Consider the following 24,346-nt stretch of genomic DNA (forward strand, 5'->3'; position numbering starts at 1 on the left):
TCAAAATATTCTTACAGCACATCATTTGCTGACACAATGCAGACATAACTGCCATCTGTCAGCATCATATGACATGGGTCACAAATACATTCTTGTATTACATTGCTGTACAAATTCATCTGACAACCTCTGGACCCTTGACGGCTCTGTGCGTTGTCCTGCAGATAGTGCCTGACTGCATGAAGCTGGGTGCACACATGTGTCGGCCAATATGTTATTGTTCACTTCCTGACCTGGGAACAGTGTGCACCCCTATGTCCAAAACCTGGATCTGCCTCGGCTGAAGCTCGACAAGCTGGGACAAGCTCTCTCCTCCTCAACATACTGACTATTTCGTGTATGATGGGCCAGGTCATCTCCTGAACCGCTTGAAGAGTGGATGTAGGGCTGCGGACTTGAGGCCCCCTCTCTTGTACTCCATGTACACCGAGTCATCTGCTCCTGACATGGAGCTCATGCTTCCAGCCTTGCGGAACACCTGAAGACAGGAAGTGAGTGGGTGAGCTACATTACATGCTGCTGTTCACAATAGTCCGGTCACCTAGAATGGGCACATTGTGCACATACAACAAGTCTCCCTCACCATCAGGCTTACCCCATGTCTCCCACAACCCGGTCTACCAGACCAACAGTCTCCCAGTCTACCAAAACCCAGTCTACCAGACCAACAGTCTCCAAGTCTACCAGACCAACAGTCTCCCAGTCTACCAGACCAACAGTCTCCCAGTCTACCACAGCCCAGTCTACCAGACCAATAGTCTCCCAGTCTACCACAACCCTGTCTACCAGACCAACAGTCACCCAATCTACCACAACCCAGTCTACCAGACCAACAGTCTCCCAGTCTACCACAGCCCAGTCTACCAGACCAACAGTCACCCAATCTACCACAACCCAGTCTACCAGACCAACAGTCTCCCAGTCTACCACAACCCAGATTATCCCACCAACAGTCTCCCAGTCTACCACAACCCAGTCTACCAGACCAACAGTCTCCCAGTCTACCACAACCCAGACTATCTCACCAACAGTCTCCCAGCCTACCACAACCCAGTCTACCAGACCAACAGTCTCCCAGTCTACCACAACCCAGTCTACCAGACCAACAGTCTCCCAGTCTACCACAACCCAGACTATCCCACAAACAGTCTCCCAGCCTACCACAACCCAGTCTACCAGACCAACAGTCTCCTAGTCTACCACAACCCAGTCTACCAGACCAACAGTCTCCCAGTCTACCACAACCCAGTCTACCAAACCAACAGTCTCCCAGCCTACCACAACCCAGTCTACCAGACCAACAGTCTCCCAGTCTACCACAACCCAGTCTACCAGACCAACAGTCTCCCAGTCTACCACAACCCAGTCTACCAAACCAACAGTCTCCCAGCCTACCACAACCCAGTCTACCAAACCAACAGTCTCCCAGTCTACCACAACCCAGTCTACCAGACCAACAGTCTCCCTGTCTACCACAACCCAGTCTACCAGACCAACAGTCTCCCAGCCTACCACAACCCAGTCTACCAGACCAACAGTCTCCCAGTCTACCACAACCCAGTCTACCAGACCAACAGTCTCCCAGCCTACCACAACCCAGTCTACCAGACCAACAGTCTCCCAGCCTACCACAACCCAGTCTACCAGACCAACAGTCTCCCAGCCTACCACAACCCAGTCTACCAGACCAACAGGCTCCCAGTCTACCACAACCCAGTCTACCAGACCAACAGTCTCCCAGTCTACCACAACCCAGACTATCCCACCAACAGTCTCCCAGTCTACCACAACCCAGTCTACCAGACCAACAGTCTCCCAGCGTACCACAACCCAGTCTACCAGACCAACAGTCTCCCAGTCTACAACCCAGACTATCCCACCAACAGTCTACCACAGCCCTGTCTACCAGACCAACAGTCTCCCAGTCTACCACAACCCAGTCTACCAAACCAACAGTCTCCCAGTCTACCACAACCCAGTCTACCAGACCAACAGTCTCCCAGCCTACCACAACCCAGTCTACCAAACCAACAGTCTCCCAGTCTACCACAACCCAGACTATCTCACCAACAGTCTCCCAGTCTACCACAACCCAGTCTACCAAACCAACAGTCTTCCAGTCTACCACAACCCAGACTATCTCACCAACAGTCTCCCAGTCTACCACAACCCAGTCTACCAGACCAACAGTCTCCCAGTCTACCACAACCCAGTCTACCAGACCAACAGTCTCCCAGCCTACCACAACCCAGTCTACCAAACCAACAGTCTCCCAGCCTACCACAACTCAGTCTACCAGACCAACAGTCTCACAGTCTACCACAACCCAGTCTACCAGACCAACAGTCTCCCAGTCTACCACAACCCAGACTATCCCACCAACAGTCTTCCGGCCTACCACAACCCAGTCTACCAGACCAACAGTCTCCCAGTCTACCACAACCCAGACTATCCCACCAACAGTCTCCCAGTCTACCACAACCCAGACTATCTCACCAACAGTCTCCCAGTCTACCACAACCCAGTCTACCAGACCAACAGTCTCCCAGTCTACCACAACCCAGTCTACCAGACCAACAGTCTCTCAGCCTACCACAACCCAGTCTACCAGACCAACAGTCTCCCAGCCTACCACAACCCAGACTATCCCACCAACAGTCTCCCAGTCTACCACAACCCAGTCTACCAGACCAGCAGTCTCCCAGCCTACCACAACCCAGTCTACCAGACCAACAGTCTCCCAGCCTACCACAACCCAGACTATCCCACCAACAGTCTTCCGGCCTGCCACAACCCAGTCTACCAGACCAACAGTCTCCCAGCCTACCACAACCCAGTCTACCAGACCAACAGTCTCCCAGTCTACAACCCAGACTATCCCACCAACAGTCTTCCGGCCTGCCACAACTCTGTCTACTCCACCAACAGTCTCCCAGTCTACCACAACCCAGTCTACCAGACCAACAGTCTTCCGGCCTGCCACAACTCTGTCTACTCCACCAACAGTCTTACCCCTGGTCTGCCGCCATCTGGCCCTCCTTCCTCCTCTGCATCCTGGTCTGTGGCGGCCAGCACCTTCTGCAACAGACTCATCTGCTCCTCCTTGGTGCTGTAGGCCAGCTCCTCCTGGTTGACACAACATACAGCAGCTTTCACGTCATTTGTCAATCAATCATAAAAAGATGCAAATCTTTTCTAGGGTATCAATAATTTTGAGTCTTTTAGTCTAATATTAGTCTCTTCAATTTCAAGATAGTCGGAATATAAATGGAAGCATTGTGTATCTTTGTCTGAATGCTGTGATGGCTGGCGATGTTTTATTAGCTTCTGTCTACAGAGGGAAACAAAAGTACAATATATCCTGACATACCCTGTTTTCGAACAGTTAAGATGGCATTACTGATATTTCGAGGGATGAGCAAATCAAAACTCAAATTCTGCTTCACACCAGAGGGTGATGTCTTTAACAATTCAGCTCCATTCCACAAGAAATACAATCCTCAATAAAAGGCTTGACCTCATTTGCATGGTGTGTAAACTTCTACTGCACTCGAGTTATGTCACTTATTTTTGACAACACCTGATTGGTTAAGTACTTTAGCGGGGTTTCCATGAATGAACAGACAAATTTTGGCGCACAGTTTTCAGCATATTTCTTACAGGTTGGCATTTAAACTGAAACAGTAATTGAAAGTTTGAAACCCAGTCACAAAATATAAATATTTGTCAAATGATAATGTTAACACTATTCCAGTCTTCCTTTTCATCAAGGCATGGGCACCAAATTTCTGAATGACGACAGACTGTTCTGACAGGTGTACAGTACTTCATATGAACCCAATGCTGACAGGCTGAACGTGTGCACTCTCAAGGCCTTGTCGATGTCCCACCTCACGTTATAACGCGACAAAATCACTTTCAATATGGCTGTTTGAAAACAGGTTTTATTCGAAAATAGGGTGCTTGGCGATACTTTGGATCTGATGGGAAATATCTATATTTCCGTATCAAAGTGCTTTCAGAGATAAATAACCATTTCGTATTTGATGAAAAATCATGCACAATACTTGAGTGAGTTGCTTCTCAAAACAGCAAATTGCAGCACCTTTGATAATTGGGCTGCCATGACTACCAGCTGCATGCAGGGATGTTAATAAACCAGAAACATATAATCGTCGGACCAGTGTGAACACACAGATTTTAACATTTGACAAACTGACCCAGGCCATCAGTGCACTGTCAAAATGCAAACCTCGCAAGAAAGTGAGTGAGTATGACTTTGTGAGTGTCGCGTCCAAGATTATGGCACTTGTGTAGCGACGTGCATGCGTGTGTGCGTCTAATCGTATTAGTCCGGACATATGCCACTTTTACAGTGCTAGCTCACTGAAATACCATGCCGCAATTTAACATGAATACTCCAGGCAGACACAGTTACTGACTCCGAGCTGACCAGTCCTTGTTTTAGCCCCTTAATGCCATATTTTAATGACTTTGGGTATGAATCCCAGACCTTCTGCTCCTTGGGGTGACGCTCAACCACTAGACCATGGAGGTGGTCCCCCTGGCAAGAGAGTGAGGAGAGTGAGACTGACCTGGTCCATGCCAGCCAGCTTGGTGATGACCTTGTAGCTGTAGCCCTGGTTGACGAGGAAGCGCTGACGCTTGAGGGAGTACTGCATCTCCATGGTGTCCTGAGACACCAGCGTGTAGAAAAAGGCATTATACGTCTCTGCTGCTGAACCTGTGACACAATACATGGTGTGTGTTAGGGTTGTGACGAGTCCAAATTTACTACCTGGGTAACCGATCAACTATCTGTCAGTACTCAGGTACCTGCTGTACGTCTCAAGAGGTACAAAAATGTTAGATTGGGAATTGTCTTAGGCTAAAAACTATTTAGAAACATATAAAAAGAACACCAGCAACTTGTTGTGTATCTATGGATTGTTATTGTCATTAACCATATATCATGAGATAAACCATGGTTTCCAGCTAGTCCTGTGGGTACCAGGGTCCTGCTCAGGACTCACCCGACCCGACCCGACCCGAATACCAGTCACTCGTCCCAGCCCAAGTGGGTCAGCATTCAGTTACATATCTGCATGTCAACTTATGTGGGAGGAAAGTCTGTAATGACACAGGTCCCAAATTGGACCACTTTCATGAAACCTACTTCTCTACCTAACGTTAAAACAACAGAGGAAACTGTTTCAAATCTCTAGGAGTGAGTGAACTTTCAACAAATTATGAAAAGAATAATAAACTTGGAGTGTAACCTTTCTTTGCCCTCAGAATCCTGCCCATCCTCTGAGCCTCCTGTCTTCGGGATCCTCCGTGAGCGGATATCTGGATGAGGACGTTTGCCTCTGGCAGGTCAAATGAAGTATCTGCAACCTGAACACGGACCCCAGATATTTAAAGTTGCATCTTTGTGTAAAACACACGAAATAATTCCCCATTTCTAATTTCATTTTGATATGTTTGCATACAAACACTCATGAAACATTAAAGAAATCAAATAGTTAAAAACAGTGTATCAAAAACCCATTGTACTCTTTCACCTTGCATACCTTTATTTCTTTACAGATGTTTATTTATTTATCAAATACAGGCAGCACATATATACTAATCAAAAGAAGTTAAAGAACATGCAATGATTTCATATTACTTCAGTTAATCATGTCATGTTCTTTAACTTCTTTGGAGTAGTATCAATGTGCTGCCTGCACAAAAGTTTTGTCTCTTTTATTTTAACTTGGACATGAACAGATGCAAGTTGGAGGTCAGCTGAAACAGCATTTTAAGCTGAATCATTTCAGAAAAAAGTTTCTTCCCATTGGCTTAAAAAACCCAACAAACTTGACCCATGGGATTAAAGATATATTGAATACCCAAAGAGGTGAGGTCAACGTCGAGTCCAAGATTATTGCACTTGTATAGCGATGGTGTGTGTGTGTGTGTGTGTGTGTGTGTGTGTGTGCGTGTGTGCGTGTGTGCGCATGTGTGCGCGTGCGCGCGCGCATGCAACTTCCTTAGTCAATTTGAACATCCTCAGAAAATGTTTCATTCCTTCAACATGTCCAATGTTCACACATGGAAACATACCCGGAAACAGCACTAAAACGTCTACCTTTGACACAAAGATTGTGTTGACTTTAGGGTTGTGCACAAAGTTCTGGAGAATCTGCAGTCTCTCCCCCTGGCTGGTCGGGCCGTACAGGTAGGGTCTGCAACAGTGATACAGTCAGTAGTCTACACCAATTTTAAGGAATATATTATGATGTTGGGCCATTCAAAATGGGAACAAGTAAAAGTGATTTTCATCACTGAGCTGGTCACTTGAAACATGCTGTGTGAACAATTCTTTTTTCAGGTTCTCAAGTCAAGTTTTGGATTAGTCTGGCAAATACATCTGATTTTGTGCTGTAGAATGACAGTCAAGACTGTCAGAATTTTAATTCCTAAATGTTAAAAGAAAGATGTCTGAACAAACATATACACATGTACACTTCAGAAACAGCACTTACTTATTGAGTTTGATAGCATAATGCTTGAGAGAAAACACATTGTCAGCAAACACGATAATCTTGTCGTTCCTCCTCTCGTGGTAGCGGATGAGGAATTGACAGGCCCTGAACTTGTTGGGATTCATGCAGTACAGCAGCTGGAGGAGACAGGAGGATGTAGTCAATTCCCTGATATATGTTATACTTACAACAATCCCAGTGAGTCCCCTCAACTAGATCTATCTAGGAATCAATGGCCAATCCCTTTCATGGACACTTCACCTCACACCTCAGGGAGGTAAAACATTTAGCAAGGACATGTGTTTGCCCTCTTGCGAATTGGACTACCTGCTGGATGGTTGAGAAATAACAGGGCCAGTAAGTAGCTCACACTATTATTTATTTTAGCAATCTTCCAACAATATCACAACTGGGGACACCAGAAATGGACATGATAAAATGTTCTCATGTGGGGAGGCGAACCTGGCCCTTAAGCGTGATGGGCGAACCTGGGCCTTAAGCGTGATGGGCAAACCTGGGTCTGAGGCGTGTTGAGTGAACTCTTTAACCCATTATTGAATGTCTGGGCCAGACAGAGAGATTTAAGTAAAAAGATATGTGGATATAGACTACCAAGAACTTTGGACAAACATTCATAAAATCAAATACCAGTTTCTTCATTGATTTCATCTGTAGATATTCTCTGTAGAATTCAGGCGCCATTGGACACCAGACCTGAAAAATAAATAGCACAGAATAACTTACTTGACATAATGACGAACGTTACTTATCATCTAGCCAGTGATAGGTCATGTTCCTGAGGCAAGGGTGTCAACTGAGGTTGACTATAAAAGTCAAGTTTCCTCCCTTACGCAACTAGGCAAACTGTACACACACAATGTAGCCTTACTGCAGCAGACTGTACATGGGCAATGTAGCCTTACTTCAGCACACTGTACATAAGCAATGTAGCCTTACTTCAGCACACTGTACACAGACAATATAGCCTTACTTCAGGACACTGTACAGGGAAATGTAGCCTTACTTCAGCACACTGTACACAGGCAATGTAGCCTTACTTCAGCACACTGTACATAAGCAATGTAGCCTTACTTCAGCACACTGTACACAGACAATATAGCCTTACTTCAGCACACTGTACAAGAGCAATGTAGCCTTACTTCAGCACACTATACAGGGAAATGTAGCCTAACTTCAGCACACTGTACACAGGCAATGTAGCCTTACTTCAGCACACTGTACACAGGCAATGTAGCCTTACTTCAGCACACTGTACACAGGCAATGTAGCCTTACTTCAGCACACTGTACACAGGCAATGTAGCCTTACTTCAGCACACTGTACACAGGCAATGTAGCCTTACTTCAGCACACTGTACACAGGCAATGTAGCCTTACCTCAGCACACTGTACACAGACAATATAGCCTTACTTCAGCACACTGTACACAGGCAATGTAGCCTTACTTCAGCACACTGTACACTGGCAATGTAGCCTTACTTCAGCACACTGTACAGGGCAATATAGCCTTACTTCAGCACACTGTACAGGGGCAATGTAGCCTTACTTCAGCATACTGTACACAGGCAATATAGCCTTACTTCAGCACACTGTACACGGGCAATGTAGCCTTACTTCAGCACACTGTACACGGGCAATGTAGCCTTACTTCAGCACACTGTACACGGGCAATGTAGCCTTACTTCAGCACACTGTACACGGGCAATGTAGCCGGCATTCTGCAGTTCCATCCAGTTAGCCTCGTACAGCTTGGGGCCGATCAGAAAGTTGAGGTCAGCAATCTTGTCATCCTCACGGACCAGTGTGGCGGTCAGTCCCAGTTTGCAGTGGGCATTGACAATGGTCAGCACCCGTCGGAACATCTTGGCTGGAATTGTCTGTACCTCTGTTTCCAAACAATCATGAAGAAATTATCATCAATGAGGACAACAGAGCAACAAAGACAAAAACGTACGGGTAGTTTTACGTCAATACTGTATTTTCACACATAATCATACATAACATTGCTTCAAAATGTCTGACAATGATTGAGAAAAATACAAATATTAGCATCGTAGGCATCTAATCAGCTGTTTCAATCAGTGGTGGTCCTTGAGATTTGAAACCTAGAAATTGTGTTTCCTGCACAAAACAAATTGGCACACATACTGAATATTGTAGCAGCCACAGCTCCTGTTATAACCAGTCATTGTACATTGTTTTCCAAATGCCTGACAATAACTGGGAATAAATAAATCTTAGCTTCTGCACTGATGCAGTGGTTTTTGCGATGTGAAACCTTTGATTGACCAATCAGAATCAAGTATTTGTTCATGGTCAGATTTTGCTTAATGCCACAATCAGAATTATCCCAGTTATATCAAGGCGGCTTCAAATATAACTTAGTGTGGCCATGCTATTGGTAAACATTCTGACCAACAGATCTTTGTTTTCGTTGCTAACACAGAAGAAGTACATCTAGATAGTGAAAGTATACTGACCATCAAGGAGCATGATGCCCCACTCCTGGCTCTGCATCCACTCCATCATCTTCTCCGCCTCCCACGACCGCTTCATGGAGTGCGCCAACATGGAGTAGGTGCTGATGCAGATGGCACAGCCTGCAATACAGGACACATGTATGCACAGAAACATAGACACACATGCACACAGACATGAATAACAGACTCTCATGTAATACTTAGATTATATGGCAGTTTTCATATCATAGACCATATCAACCCGAGACCCCCATATCACCCACGGTATGAAAGCAAGAGGGCTGATTTGGGAGTTGAGGGGTGATATTGGGTATGATATGAAAACTGCCATATACTAACCTCTTTATCATATAATATAACATTAAATTGTAAGTGTACCTGTGGAAGTTGAAGTAATATTCAAATTTTCACCTTGTTTGGAAGACATTGACACGGAACAGCTAGCCGTGCCACACTAAGACATGTAAATCCCATTTCTTACTACCCGGGCTGATACCGATGATTCATCACAATGCATTGACAAGCCATATCAGCCCGGCAGGGTTGTAGTACAGGTCTGGTTATTACACCCCATGTGATATGACCGTCTCTATGTAGGCTCTATCACACATGCAAACATGCCTGATGTTATTGAGAGGTATATGATAAACTGAATTATGATAACTAGGGATGCATCTGTCTGGTGACACACTTACCCATTGGTTTATCTTTGGCATCTGAGGTGAACCTACAGATCAGACTGTCATCTACTGTAGACCACATCTTGAACTAAAAAACACAACACTGGAGTTATCTACCTTTGTTGAAACAGGGTCATGTTGATCGTAGACACCAAGTATTTATATTACTGAAGAGACTATGTCTCTACATATCACATACACTTCCAGAAGAAACTACTTCATATGATATAAAGTAATCATTATGAGATTCTGCTTCAGTTGCAAGAACTCTTCCACTGACAATCTACATCTACCTGCAACCTCCAATCACCTTCCCACTCCGTTCACCTGCTACATCCATTCACCTACAGCCTCTATTGACCTGTGATCTCCATTCACCTACGACCTCCATTCACCTACAACCTCCATTCACCTGCAACTTCCATTCATCCGTGACCTCCATTCACCTGCAACCTCTATTGATCTGTGATCTCCATTCACCTACAACCTCCATTCACCTGCAACCTCCATTCACCCGCGACCTCCATTCACCTGCAACCTCTATTGATCTGTGATCTCCATTCACCTACAACCTCCATTCACCTGCAACCTCCATTCACCCGCGACCTCCATTCACCTGCAACCTCTATTGATCTATGATCTCCACGCACTTGCGACCCCTGCTAGCACGTGACCTTCACTCACCTGTGACCTCCACTGCTCCACCGACACTCCTGATGTACACAGACATATGCAGCGTTTCCTCACAGTACAGGCAGCCGTCACCCCGACCAGAGTCTTACCGGCACCTGGTTTCAAAACAAGCCAGACATCATCAACACAAGGTTCCCCACAATCCACACATTCAAATATACAATACTGAATACTTTGAAATAAATGAAAATTTAAATTTTCCAATATCTAAATGAAAATCACAGTGCCATGAACAGCTTTGACTACCCACCACAGGGTAGCACAATGACTCCTGACCTAGCCCTGCCATTCCCAAACATCTTCCGAAGGCTCTTCTCCTGGTAGGGTCGCAGAACTGTGGACGGCTTCAGATCCATGCTGAAAACACCACACTCAGATCAGTCAATTCAGACTCCTGGCCTCAGCAGTCAGTGATCAGTACCAAGATAACACCATATTTCTTTTCAACATGTTAAAAAAATGTTATTTTAAGTAATTGTTCAATAGTTAGCGAGATCTCCTTTGATTCTACCGGTTGCCAATCATGTGACATAGGCACACTATTATTACAAAATGGCCTCCATTCTGCAGCAACCCGTCTGCATACCATCTGATTCCCATTCTCTGTCAGTATCTAACTAGCTGCCAATCGGGATGTCGACTTCATCTGTCTACCGAGATGTCACCACGATATACTCCACGATAAGTGTGACGTAGCCATTTTGTCTTCTAGCATGTCCCTTGTCACATGATCACTGAATTGAGCAGAACATCCAGTATGGACATCAACATGTTGCATTTGTTAAACATTTTCTGGTGTCCTCAATGCACACATACATCTTAAATGCTGTCATGACAGTGATGGATTATTTGTGGTGTTTACATAACAAGCTCTCAACAGTCACTGAGAGTTATTTTGTGCTGCAGTCAGTAATTTCCCAGCTATCATGGCGGTCTGAGACTGATCGAGTCCATTTACAGCATGATGTTGCCACCCATTGTAACAGGATGACACACAAATAGCTCTGTCACATATTGTACTGCCAACCACCAGATCCTTATCAGTTGGCTATCAACCCCTGAAAAACTATTCCCAGGAACACAGGATATAACAGTCTGTATACTTATTCAACTTCCATTTACAATAAACAAATCAATAAGATGCAGACAGTATACCAGTTATATCAGAGCGTGTCAGCTTAATGTGGGAGGAAAGCCCGAAGTGATGCAGGTCTCAGATGTTTACCACTTCGGTGAAACACATGTGCACCGGAATGGATCAGACGAACCTAGAAATATAATCGGGGCGAACTGGCATTTGGACCCACAATCACAGGTTTCTGGCATGTCCAAGGGAGGCAACTCTGCAAAGCGAATGTTGGCTTTTATGACCAGCAATGGGTATAGAGGACTGACTGAGAATCCTCATGCTTGTAACGTTACTGGCATCAAGAATGGAATCAGGGTTTCACCAGATGCAAACTATTCTGGACCCATGAAGATCTCGCGTAGAATAGGTCTTAAGCAACCCATGCTTGTCGTAAAATGTGCCTATGCTTTTTCGTAAGATTTCTTTTTTCTTTGTTGTTGAATGCTGCACTCAGCAATATGCCAGCTATATGACGGCGGTCTGTAAATAATCATGTCTGGACCAGGCAATCCAGTGATTGAAATCATGAGCATCGGTCCACGCAATTGGAATACGATGACATGAATTAACAAAGTCAGTGAGCCTGACCATCCAATCCCATTAGACGCCGCTTACGAAAAGCACAGTCGCCTTTTATGGGAAGAATGGGTTGCTGAAGACCAATTGTCTGGATTGTCTGGTCCAGACTGCCGTCATTTAACTGGAATATTGCCGAGTGCTGCATTAAACAACAAACAAACAAATGTTGTGAATTTACTTACTTCACATCCGGGTTGACTGTATCATTCCTGAAGTCATATTCTGCCAGCAGAGGATGCTCCAGCTCTATACACCTGAAACCCAAGCCAAGAACATCAGTAACTATATGTACAGTCAACTAAACCCATTAATGTCTTGTGTCTACACATGGGTGTATCTGAGTGTGTGTGTATGGCTGTTAACTTGTACATGTGTGTGTAGGAGTGTGTTTGTGCCTGTGTTTTCATTTTTGTCTTCGATTTCTGTTTTCTTCTGTGTGTGTATGTGAGATTGATCTGTGTGGATGTCTGTGCCTGTTTTTAAGTGTGTGTGTCTATCCATTTGTGTCTGAATGTCTGTGTGCCCGATCTGTGTCATTAAGTATGCGTGTTTGTGTGTATGATTTGTGTGTTTTTCTCTGTGTAAATATGTCTGTATGTCTCAGGATCAGTGAGCATGTGTGTCTGTTCTGTGTGGATGTCCGTGTCAGTAAATGTGTGTGTCTGTGAGACTGTGGATGGAGTGTCTGTGAGACTGTGGGTGGGAGTGTCTGTGAGACTTTGGGTGGCCATGTCTGTGAGACTGTGGATGGATTGTCTGTGAGACTGTGGGTGGCAGAGTCTGTGAGACTGGGTGGATGTGTCTGTGAGACTGTGGGTGGAGTGTCTGTGAGACTGTGGGTGGAGTGTCTGTGAGACTGTGGGTGGAGTGTTTGTGAGACTGTGGGTGGAGTGTTTGTGAGACTGTGGGTGGATGTGTCTGTGAGACTGTGGATGGATTGTCTGTGAGACTGTGGGTGGCAGAGTCTGTGAGACTGGGTGGATGTGTCTGTGAGACTGTGGGTGGAGTGTTTGTGAGACTGTGGGTGTGTGTCTGTGAGACTGTGGGTGGAGTGTTTGTGAGACTGTGGGTGGAGTGTTTGTGAGACTGTGGGTGGAGTGTTTGTGAGACTGTGGGTGGAGTGTTTGTGAGATTGTGGGTGGAGTGTTTGTGAGACTGTGGGTGTGTGTCTGTGAGACTGTGGGTGGATGTGTCTGTGAGACTGTGGGTGGATGTGTCTGTGAGACTGTGGGTGGAGTGTTTGTGAGACTGTGGGTGGAATGTTTGTGAGACTGTGGGTGGAGTGTCTGTGAGACTTTCGGTTGGTATGTCTGTGACACTGTGGGTGTGTGTGTGTCTGTGAGATTCTAGGTGGAGTGTTTGTGAGACTGTGGGTGGACTGTTTGTGAGACTGTGGGTGGAGTGTCTGTGAGACAGTGGGTGTGTGTCTGTGAGACTGTGGGTGTGTGTCTGTGAGACTGTGGGTGGATGTGTCTAAGTCTCACCGCTTCTGCACATCCTCCACACGCTCCTGCATAACCTCAAAGGACACAGTCTTGAGTTGATTATCATCCTCATCATCCTCTTCCTTGTCCAGCTTGTCGTAGTAGTCAAATATATCGTCTGGCACCTTGTCCTCCTCCGTTGCCGTCTCCCCCTCCGCCCCTGTTGCTGTCTGATCTGGCTGCGATGATGACCCTGCGGCTGTCGTCGCTGGCCTGTTCAACTGGACATTCAATCACAGTGATTCAACATTTCCATTATTAGCCAAATTCCAATAATTTATGCAATAACATCCGTTCCATCAAACTTGGTTTTGGTTTACATGGGTGAGTATTGCCATAAGAACATGATGCAGGAGCAAGTACAATTCTGAGAGTGAGTGAGTTTTTCAGAGCTTTGAAATATGTTTAAGTCATGTCACAGTGTTTCAGTTTAATGTTGGAGGACAGCCTTTAGTGATGATGGTCCTAGATGTTTTACTACTTCAGTGCAAACCAGAAACAACAGTACAGAGGTGACAAACCAAGAATCAGAATCCGGGTGAATCTGGGATTCATTATCCATTATCAATGGATTCTGGCATGACTAAGGGAGACAACTCTGTACAGTAAATTCTGACAGCTTATGTGACTGGGCATATCATTGAGAGAGCTAAGATACCAGTAGTGTTGAATTCCCTGACACTATCCCTTGATAAAGCTAACATACATGTAGTGCTGACTTCCCCGACACCTCTCCCTTGATAAAGCTAACATACATGTAGTGCTGACTTCCCCGACACCTCTCCCTTGATAAAGCCCTCGGCAGTGGCGTCCTCCTCTGCATCGTCCCGCTTGCGACACTCCTGGATGACAGGATCCTTCAACAGCTTCTGGAGGACATCCTGTGTACAACGTAAAGCAGTTGTTTTGAACAGTGATGTTTTGTTTGTTGTTGACCACCACATTCAGCAATAAATTCCGCTAAATGACGGCAGCTGGGAAATATTCAAGTCACAGACAAACCACTAACTAAAAGCCTGATCCGTGTCCCACGTTGTCTGGGGACAATAACTCTGACTGAAGCTCCCAAGAGTCATCTGAGCCTCCTGTGACATTTCCAACAATGCATAGCATCGTATGTTAGCTTGTCCTAAATTAAGAGGCATCACATTGCTTAAACTGAGTCATAAACAATCACTTTAATTAGACAATAAATAGCATGGATTAGCCTATCATAGTCAATACTGAAATAGTGAGAGAGTGAGAGAGAATGGTTTTACACCTCTTTTAACCATATTCAGAAATATCACAGCAGGGGGACAACAGAAACGGGCTTCATACATTGTACCCATGTCTGGAATCAAACCCAGGCCTTCCATGAGATGATCGAACACTTTAACCACTAGGCAACCCGACTGCCCCTCAATACTGAAGTTAGAAATCAATGGCTAGTATCATCTGCCTATGTACAAAACTAAATCCTGAAGGGCCTTTATGTTAAGAGTAAACAGTAAAACTGTTTGTGTTCTGGCAAAAAGGAAATATTGGGTACCAGTATATACTGACTGATACACCACATAGGTTGAAGAAAACAATTTATTACCAGACCCATTTAAGGGGACATTTATGTGTCATAGCTAACAGACCAGACATCAAATATTCACATAAAACTTTGATTAAACATAAATAGTTTCCACTGAAAAATACTATCATGAAAGTGTATCCCGTGGATAAGCCGACCCCTTTCTACAGAATCTTTTTTCTGGTCCTCAAAATTCGGCTTATACGCGGTCATATACGGTACGTCTCTTCTTGTCACTGGTTTGGGGAGGCAACCAGAAGGTTCACAGCTTTAGCCAAGGTAGGACAATAGGACAATTTACATATTTTCTCTCCACTTGATATTTATTCACAATCGAAACTGCAAGAAATAATTTAGGAACATAATGTTTACGGGTGTGATACACCTAGAGTTGACATCTTCGTGAGGCAAGGGAGTTAACTGACTATATAAGTCAGGTTTCCACCCTTGCTGAACAAGGCTGGAATTTCTGGGCTCAATCATAGCGCCACCAGTAGGTATTACGAGTTATCTCCCTTCTACGTCCCTCCTATTTAACCAATTCAGATTCCATCTCTCATATCATTTGCATTTGCTTCAAACAAAATGGCGTTGCCCAGTGAAGACGGGTTGATTGATCATCAAAATCTATTTGTGATAAAACAGGTCTTGTATATCGCGAGGTGCATCATATCATGTGAGCACCTGGATAAAAATAGATTTGTAAAATATCTGTTGACACTGAGTAGGCAGTTCACATGCTTTGCAAATACTGCAATCGAACGAAATCTGCACGTCAGTTTATGAACCGGATGTAGATTTCGTTACATGATTTTGATTGGACTATGCACAGGCTCCATTTGTCTAGCTAAAATAATTCCAGCCTAGTTCAGCAAGGGTGGAAACTGGACTTTAACAGTCAGTTATCTCCCTTGCCTCGGGAAGATAGTGGAGGTCAAACAAGGGTACATCTGTTGGTCGTCTTAAATGACAGATATAACATTACCCAGAAACCCATAAGAAAATACTGGACTAAATTACCAGAAACAAAATGTTGGGTGTCAGTTTCATTTCAATCATATGCATACTTTTCAAATACACTGAACAAAAACTGCTTGGGCTCTTGACTATTTTTCGGAGATATTTTGTAGAAAATTGTGTGCTCAGTCTTCATTACAAAAACTATCCCTATATATATTCATGATCCCAAAGTTTTTTTGTTAAGCATAATCATTGTTTCCCCACTAAAAACAGCAACAGTCATCTGAATTTGCGGTCGACATGCGCTCTTGAATCATACCATGCAAGTCAGTTGGGCAATGTTGGCACATTACGCTGTTAGTGCCGGACAACAAGGACCTGCTGAAACTATACCAATGCAAGCAAATCGACCCATGATGATACTTCATCAGTCTCAGGGGTGTTTTGTTTAAGAACAGAAATGCCTACATGTTCTTTCCCTTCCATCTCAGTGGACATTTCTGTGATCCAATAGTGTCATCTTCCCGAGGCAAGGAAGTTAACTGACTATAAAAGTCCAGCTTGAACTCTTGCCAAATTAGGCTGGAATTTCATGGTTCAGTTGTGGCCACCAGTGGCTATTATGATTTATGTCCCTTCTATGTCCCTCTAATTGACCCATCAGATTCCACATCTCATATCGTTGTATTTTACTTCAAATGTAAATGGTATCACCCAATCAAGGCGATCTGATCTGGTTAATGAAAGTTTCACAGTCCCTATCTCAGAGACCCAGTGCATGTGCATTGTAGCATGTTGATCAAAAACATGAAAAGATTTGGAAAATATCTGTCGATGCCCATTTGTTTACGAACCAGATGTCAATTTCATTAAGCAGTTTTGATTAGACTATGCATAGACTTGTTTGTCCAGCCAAAATCCAACTCAGAAAATCCAACCTTGTTTGGCCAGGGTGGAAACAGAAGAGGACTTTAATAGTCAGTTATCTCCCTTGCATTGGGAAGATGCATTACGGCTGACTGAAAGATGTGTACTGGGTCAAATAATTCTTAGGTCAGAAGCTCTAGAAGCTCTTGTGGACACAGTGACTGTCAGCCTTGGAACAAGCCAGTCCAAGCCATATCTTACTGGTCAATATCAGTAAATACACTGGAGACGGAACTGTTGGACATGACACAAGGGTACTCACTGGGTGCTGGCTCTCCACAAAGTATCTGTTGTGCTTCAGGACCAGCTTCACCTTCCCGTAACTCAAAGTGCACAGCTGCAGCAGACACAACAGGTGAACACCAGCTCACACACCTACATTACATCATCACTACATCACAGGTCTTTATAAATGCCTCCCTCACCTGTGATTACAAACAACTGAGAGGCGGTGTAGTCAGGTAGTAGTGACTTCAGTCTAAGACAAGCTATGACATGAAACCATATATTACTCACAGAAGTCAAATAACCCAATCTCATTAAAATCAGACCTTAGTTCTCGCTACCACTAAACAAAGATCTGAAGACATCCCATTTGGGGTCACGTCAGAACAACCTTTCATCCGACCAATCAGTGCGTCGCTTACCAGATTTTGAAAGTGACAGTCAGAATTTGATTTCTAATTATGCAATCTCAGAAACTTTAACATGGGGTATTCTGAACTATAGTTACGGGTTTAATGACTGAATCCTTACAATCTAGACCATCTATTAGCCATTCCAGAATGTTTTCTTGTTCAGGTTTCAAATTTGTAATCGAGAATTTGTCAAAATATGTTTCGAAGCGTAGTCGCCAATTTGAAATTAGTGCCATAAAGCACTTGAAAGCTGCCTTCTGATTGGTCATTCCATTGGTCGGTCAAAGTTCGTGCAAGGTCGGTCTGACGTGACTCGTAATGGGATGTCCTCAGATCTGTCTTTAGGGGTAGCGAGAACTAAGATCTGATTTTAATGAGATTGTCAAATAACCACAGCTCCTTGCATTAATTGCGTGTTCACCCTACGGTAGCCTGACATGGAAGCAAGTAGAGTAGATGGCTGTAAGGCTGTGGCATGTGCATACTGTACTTTGTACAACAAAATCTGAGTGCTCATTTGTCATTTCCCTCATGCAAGAACCAGGCTGTGGCTGTGACTACATGGCAAAGTGACTGTCTGTATTCATGTGTGATGGAGCAACATCGTGTATACAAACCTGCACAGTACTTCATTGATCTAGGGTTTTTTCAAAACTGTAGGGTTGGCAGTCAAAACAAAAATAAAATATAAATGTTGAACATGTGTTTCTTTAAATGACCTGATCTAAACATATTGACTTGTGTACCCCTTCAAAACCCAAAGAAAAACAGTTGTTCAGCGGTAGAAACTAACAGTTTCAGTCCACTGGTCCTTATAATGATAGCATATAGCAAAACCTTTAAAAATGTCAAAATTCTACTAGTCCTTAGGATACCTTTACTATTGGGCAATTTGGTAAGGACTATAGGACTAGTGCCAATTTCTAACCCTGTTGTTTTGAATGAAAACAATAGTGTTATTTCCCCTTCTATTGTGACCTATATATTCATTTTCATGTTGTCAGTGATAAGGTCTGGTAACTGTCTCTTACAAACATCCATGACCTGAGATGTAAATACACACGATGGAAATATTACTGTCCCCTATTTTTCCACAAACCTTTATAAACTCAATGATTCCGTTAGGGAGGGATGTTTTGCTGAGTCGGCGGAGATACTCAATGATGTCATTTGTCTCCAGGCCCACAGAGACAGCTGCATACAGGGAGTAGGCCGTCAGCTTGTACTCATGTATGTGGAGCGGTCGACACACTGGCTGCAAAAATACACTCACATCTACACTTAGCCCCCAATCACTACAATAGGTTCAGGGTTTTATTACTTGCCTGTGAAGAGATCACCCGTTTAATAAACATACAGCTGTATTACACATTGTGCAATACCAAAGTGCATGTTAATCTGATCCAGTCGCCACTAGTCTGATCTATATACAAGTTTCATTAAGAAATATTCAGTTTTGGTGTTCTGCTCTGGATATGAACACTACCCTCATTTTCAGTTTAATCCAAATTGTCTTCATGAAAAATATAAGAAATGAAGAAATAATAATAAAAAATCTGAAATCATCAAAAGGCACCAGTTCACCACTAGATGATAAATGAAGACAGGTGATAGATGAGAAGCACACGCACACACAAGATGAAAGTAAAAAGAACAAATTCTACTGTAGAACTGGTCAAACTGGTTTGGTATACAGTGGTATAGTTATAATATCTATCGCTTATTCAAAATTAATAATTTCAATATGTGCAAGTCCACACCAATATTATTTACTAGCTAACTGGTACAAAACTAGACTTGTAACTGACTAAGCATGTTTGAGAGTGTCAGGTCTCACCTCGGATATGGCGATGAGGAAGTCATGGGCATGTTTGTACACAGGGGAGAAGGATTCCAGGAACACATGCCCATTGGGTGCCTGCAACAGTTGTAATTGTGTGTGAGATGGTTTCAGGATTGACTTCAAACAGCAATTGATCATTGATGAAAAAGTATTGTTTTACATCAACACTACATTACATGTATTAGAATAGGTCTTCAACAACCCATGCTTGCCGTAAAGTGAGGGAGTGAGTGAGTATGGTTTTACACCGCTTTTAGCAACATTTCAGCAATATCACGGTGGGGTAATCAGAAATGGGATTCACACATTGTACCCATGTCGGGAATCGGTGTGACGAGAGAACGCTTTAACAACTAGGCTACCTGACCACCCTGCTTGCCGTAAAGGTGACCATGATTGTCGTAAGAGGCGACCAACGGGGGCGGCCGGTCAAACTTGCTGACTTGGTTGATGCATTTCATCATATCCCAAATGCGTGGATTGATGCTCATGATGTCAATCACTGGAATGCCTGGGCAATTATTTACTGATTGCCATCATGTAGACAACCCAGTGATTGACATCATGAGCAACCATCTATGCAACAGGTAAGTTTGAGAATGGGATTACCTACCACCCACAAGGGTCGCGAGTTGTGGTCAAGTTTCAGCTCAAGGAGCTTGCGATAATCTTTGGCACCAAATTCATCTTCTGCACTTCGTTCTTCCACCTGCTTAGATGCAACTGTTGCGATGTCTACAAGAACATAAATCCTAATCAAGACTAAAACAATAATACAGTGAAAGCATGGTGTTTTTCACATAGAGTGACGCCACAGGACCTGCACAAGGGCCTCAAGTTTGAGTCAGACCAATCTTGTTAAAATCAGATGTTAGTTCTCGCTACCCCTGAACAAAGATCTGAGGACAGCCCATTATGGGTCACGACAGACCGACCTTTTGCGAACTTTGACCAACCTATGGAATGACTGACAAGAAGTCGACATTAGCCAGTCAGAAGGCAGCTTTCTCGTGCTTTATGGCACTAATTTTAAATTTGCGACTACCCTTCAAAACATATTTTGACAAATTCTCGATTAAAACTTTGAAACCTGAACAAAAGAACATTCTGGAATGTCTTTATGCCCGTAACTATCATTCGGAATACCCCGTGTTAAAGTTTTCAAGGTTGCATCACATTCCGACTATCACTTACATGAACTGGTAAGCGACGCTCTGACTGTTCGGATGAAAGGTCATTCTGATGTGACCTGTAATGTTATGTCCTCAGATCTTTGTTTAGTGGTAGCGAGAACTAAGATCTGATTTTAGTGAGTGAGTAAGTTGGGTTTAACTCCGCTTTTAACAGTGTTCCAGTTATATCACGGTGTGTCAGCTTTATGTGGGAGGAAAGCCCGAAGTGATGCAGGTCTCAGACGTTTACCACTTCCGTGAAACCCACGAACACGGGTATGGTGCTGACAAACCTAGAAACATAATCGGGGTGAACCAGGATTCAAACCCACAATCATAGGTTTCTGGCTTGCCTAAGGGACGCAACTCTGCACAGCGAATCACGACGCCTTAAGACGACTGGGCCACCCGTGCCCCCAGATCTGATTTTAATGAGATTGGGGTCAGACTATTTATGAGTATGGACAATTTTCAATTCCCATTGATGAATTGAGGTGAGGTGAGGTGATGTGAAATTGGGTTTTATGTTGCATTCAAGATTGTTGACCTTATATAGTCACGTGCATGCATGTGTGTGTATAAGTGTAGCTTCTTGTACTAGTCTGGACCATACCGATTTCATAGGGCTAGCCCAGTGAGATACCATGCTGTAGTTTAACATGAACACCCCAATCAGACACAGAATACTGATTTCGAGCTGACCAGTCCTTGTTTTAGCCCCTAAATGACGAGCGCTAGGCAGGGTAACAACATGTACCATCTTTTAATGTCTTTTGGTATGATGAGGCCGGGGATCGACCCCCGACCTTCTGCTCTCCGGGCAGATGCTCTTCCACAAGACCATGGAGGTGGTCAGATTCTGACTGGTCAATCTGATGTTTAAAATGACAACAAGAAAACAGGGTTATCATTACCCCCCACCATGGAGCACATTAGACATTTGTTTGTTCATAAAGTAGTGAATATACATGGAGAAAGGGAGGGTAACGACAGAAAAAGACATTATGGCATCAATTTTTTTAATCAGTCTTGACCAGTTCACTGAACTTTTTGTGAACGGCCCAAAAAATAATTAAACCCACTGCATGGAAGTAGGCTGGCCTGGGTGCTACTTGTAAATTGTGGTTTGTGGGTTTATAAGCTATGCTGTGGTTATGAAAGTAACCTGTATTTGGGTTGCGTCCACCTTGTTGCAAAGGAAACAGCAAAGGCTCCAGTTCAGCATGTGTTTGATACATATGCAAAGTTTCAAAATATAATATTAAACGGTTTCCAAGTTTTGCTCCGGAAACAAATGCTACAAGATTTGAGTCTAAGTCTGTTTTTTTTGCCCAGGAAACACCAAAAACATTTTTTCTTAGAAATACCAAAACATCAAAAGGGAAAGTTCAGCATGTGTTTGATACATATGCAAAATTTCATAATAACATATTTAACAGTTTCCAAGTTATGCACCAGAAACAAAAACTTGACAGACGATTATTCTTGGGGATAATAACCACCTCTGACTGAAACAGCTTATTGTTGATTTCCACTAGCTTGTTTGCCATAAGTTTTTTGTCACTGGGACACTTAAAAGTGTAGAGTGAGTGAGTATGGTTTTACGCCACTTTTAGCAATATTCCAGCAAACGGCGGGGGACACCAGAAATGGGCTCCACACATTGTACCCATGTCGGGAATCGAACCCGGGTCTTCAGCGTGACGAGCGAACACTTTAACCTCTAGGCTACCCGACCACCTCTAAAAGTGTAGAACAATGGTTCATTATCAACTTAGTCATAAAGATATATATGCTCTGCTTTCCAAAATAGTGCAGTCCTCTGTAACCATGGTAACAACCTTTGACATTATCTGTTTCCTGGGATTCATCATCAAAGTCATCATATTCTACTTCAACGACTTTGGCCCTCTTCGAGGATCTCTCTCCTGAAACACAAACATCGTCCTCCAAATATAGATACCAAAATTTGCAAGAAACATAATTACTAATTCAATGAAAAGTTTATTTAAGAAATAAACGATGAGTGGTAGTTGTTTATCGTACAATCAAACACTGCAGGGAGGGGCACACCTGAGGGTAACTGCAGATTGACCAGGGGTATAATATGCCAGTTGCAGTATCATACCTTAGAGTTTATCCTAATCACCAGTTAGAGTATTATACCTCAGAGTATATCCTAAACCCCAACTGGAGTAGTAAAAAATGTTTTGTGAAATGTACGTTGGGAAATACATCCAAGTTTTAGCATCACGCCATCTACTCATTACTGCTGTTGTTTAGTGCTCCTGTTACCCTAGAGAGAAAAATTACATAGACTGAAACATGTCATGACAACAAACAACAATTTCTGTATGAATGCATTGATGCTTTTGCAGAACTACTACTGATTGATGAAACATGTTGAGTATTGACTTTACAGCATTTTGGTATTGTACTTTGACAAAATATACGCCACTTCACATGTTTTTTAGCCTCCCCTCTTTTCGAGTCTCTAAACAATATGTGACCACAAACTTAATGACGTAATCAAGGAGGACGCAATCAAGGAAGTTCTGTTGAAGTTCTGTTATGAATTTAGCAACACGAGATAAGATATACAATAATTTAAGAAAACATTGTCTAAACTTACTTTTTGACTAATGCATATATTACTTAAACTAGATCTGATGATAATTTTGCATTAGAAAAAATCGGCTGCTGTTTGTAAACTTCCTGTCTGTAATATCACGTGACTGATCATGTTGTGCATCTATTTTTAATTTGTCTGTAATGGAGGGGCTCTAAATCATGTAACAGTAACAAGATGGTCCATGATTGACTCATCTCGCTCAGCGAGGCATCATCACTATAAAATTAACAAGACAGCTTCATTTGACCATCTATATATAAGTGTTAACAGAAATAAATTTCCTCAAAGCCAAGACCTAATTTTAGCATATTGGGATTGTTATAAGACACATAATCAGAAATACTTCTTAGGGGCTAGAAAACACACGATGCAACGATACTTTGATTGACAAAATATATACAGATCTGTAGTTATCCAAACCTGATGATGAAATTTATTTTCATTCCTCACTAGAAAAAAACAGATGAAATTTGGAAGAGAAGAAAATATAAGGTGTGACTTTCTATTTGACGACAGCAGTCTGTCTTACCCACAACAGTGTTGTCTACACACTGGCACACATTAGTGGTAACGTGAAGATTGATCATTGTGTGTGAAGTAATTGTAGTAAACAACCCTTAATTAATCAATTAATTTTTTTTTAACATCAATTATCAATAAACTCATATGACATGATATTTGTGGTTTCGTGGTTGTGTTTGGTCTCTGTCTCTCATCACTATTTCAAAACATTGTGATAAAGTGCACTACTCCCGAAAACACAAAACACTTTAAACAGTACAATACTAAGTAGACACTGTTGCTGTTTTAGACAATACTAAAATTTCCGACGTGTGTAACTGGACATGTCTATTTCCCTCTTAAGTTAAAGTACCTTTATCACGCTTGTCCTTTTTACTTCCCCCCATCCTAGAATTTCTCAGTCATATCTTCTCAACATGTTTATCTTACGCTAATGTCAGCACTTATGAGGTAACTCTTACATGAACTGAGTTAAAAAAGGAGAACTTTTATTCAT

The 24,346-nt window shown here is 43.1% G+C and overlaps 1 protein-coding gene and 1 pseudogene across 2 annotated transcripts; one reads left to right on the forward strand and one right to left on the reverse strand.

Annotated features, from left to right (window-relative positions):
* Positions 1–24,305, reverse strand: LOC139464581 (general transcription and DNA repair factor IIH helicase/translocase subunit XPB-like). 2 transcript variants are annotated; one of them, XM_071246101.1, is made up of 21 exons: positions 24,203–24,305; positions 22,538–22,624; positions 20,138–20,259; positions 19,519–19,599; positions 18,781–18,936; positions 17,306–17,380; positions 14,351–14,476; positions 13,596–13,816; positions 12,294–12,365; positions 10,654–10,760; positions 10,395–10,498; positions 9,726–9,798; positions 9,031–9,150; positions 8,233–8,435; positions 7,179–7,244; positions 6,531–6,667; positions 6,134–6,230; positions 5,280–5,397; positions 4,596–4,744; positions 3,013–3,126; positions 1–478 (listed from the first exon to the last, which is right to left on the reverse strand). In XM_071246101.1, exons 1-21 carry the CDS (start codon positions 24,234–24,236, stop codon positions 353–355), a joined length of 2,388 nt encoding a protein of 795 aa, XP_071102202.1. In that variant the 5' UTR covers positions 24,237–24,305; the 3' UTR covers positions 1–352. The 2 variants fall into 2 exon arrangements, with proteins under 2 accessions (XP_071102202.1, XP_071102203.1); XM_071246102.1 differs by lacking the exon at positions 20,138–20,259.
* On the forward strand, positions 599–1,921 carry LOC139465082 (salivary glue protein Sgs-3-like; annotated as a pseudogene).
* Positions 24,306–24,346: the final 41 nt, after the last annotated feature.

This window comes from Haliotis cracherodii, unplaced genomic scaffold (assembly GCF_022045235.1).
Source record: "Haliotis cracherodii isolate W230 unplaced genomic scaffold, xgHalCrac1.p SCAF_17, whole genome shotgun sequence".
In the NCBI taxonomy this organism is placed as follows: Eukaryota; Metazoa; Mollusca; class Gastropoda; order Lepetellida; family Haliotidae; genus Haliotis; species Haliotis cracherodii.

Coding starts and splice junctions, on each gene's coding strand:
- LOC139464581 (XM_071246101.1), bottom strand. CDS start 24,236: ATGGGGGGAAGTAAAAAGGACAAGCGTGATAAAG. Junction 6,231..6,530: donor TATGCTATCAAACTCAATAA/GTAAGTGCTGTT, acceptor TCACTGTTGCAG/ACCCTACCTGTACGGCCCGA. Junction 3,127..4,595: donor AGCTGGCTGGCATGGACCAG/GTCAGTCTCACT, acceptor TGTGTCAACCAG/GAGGAGCTGGCCTACAGCAC.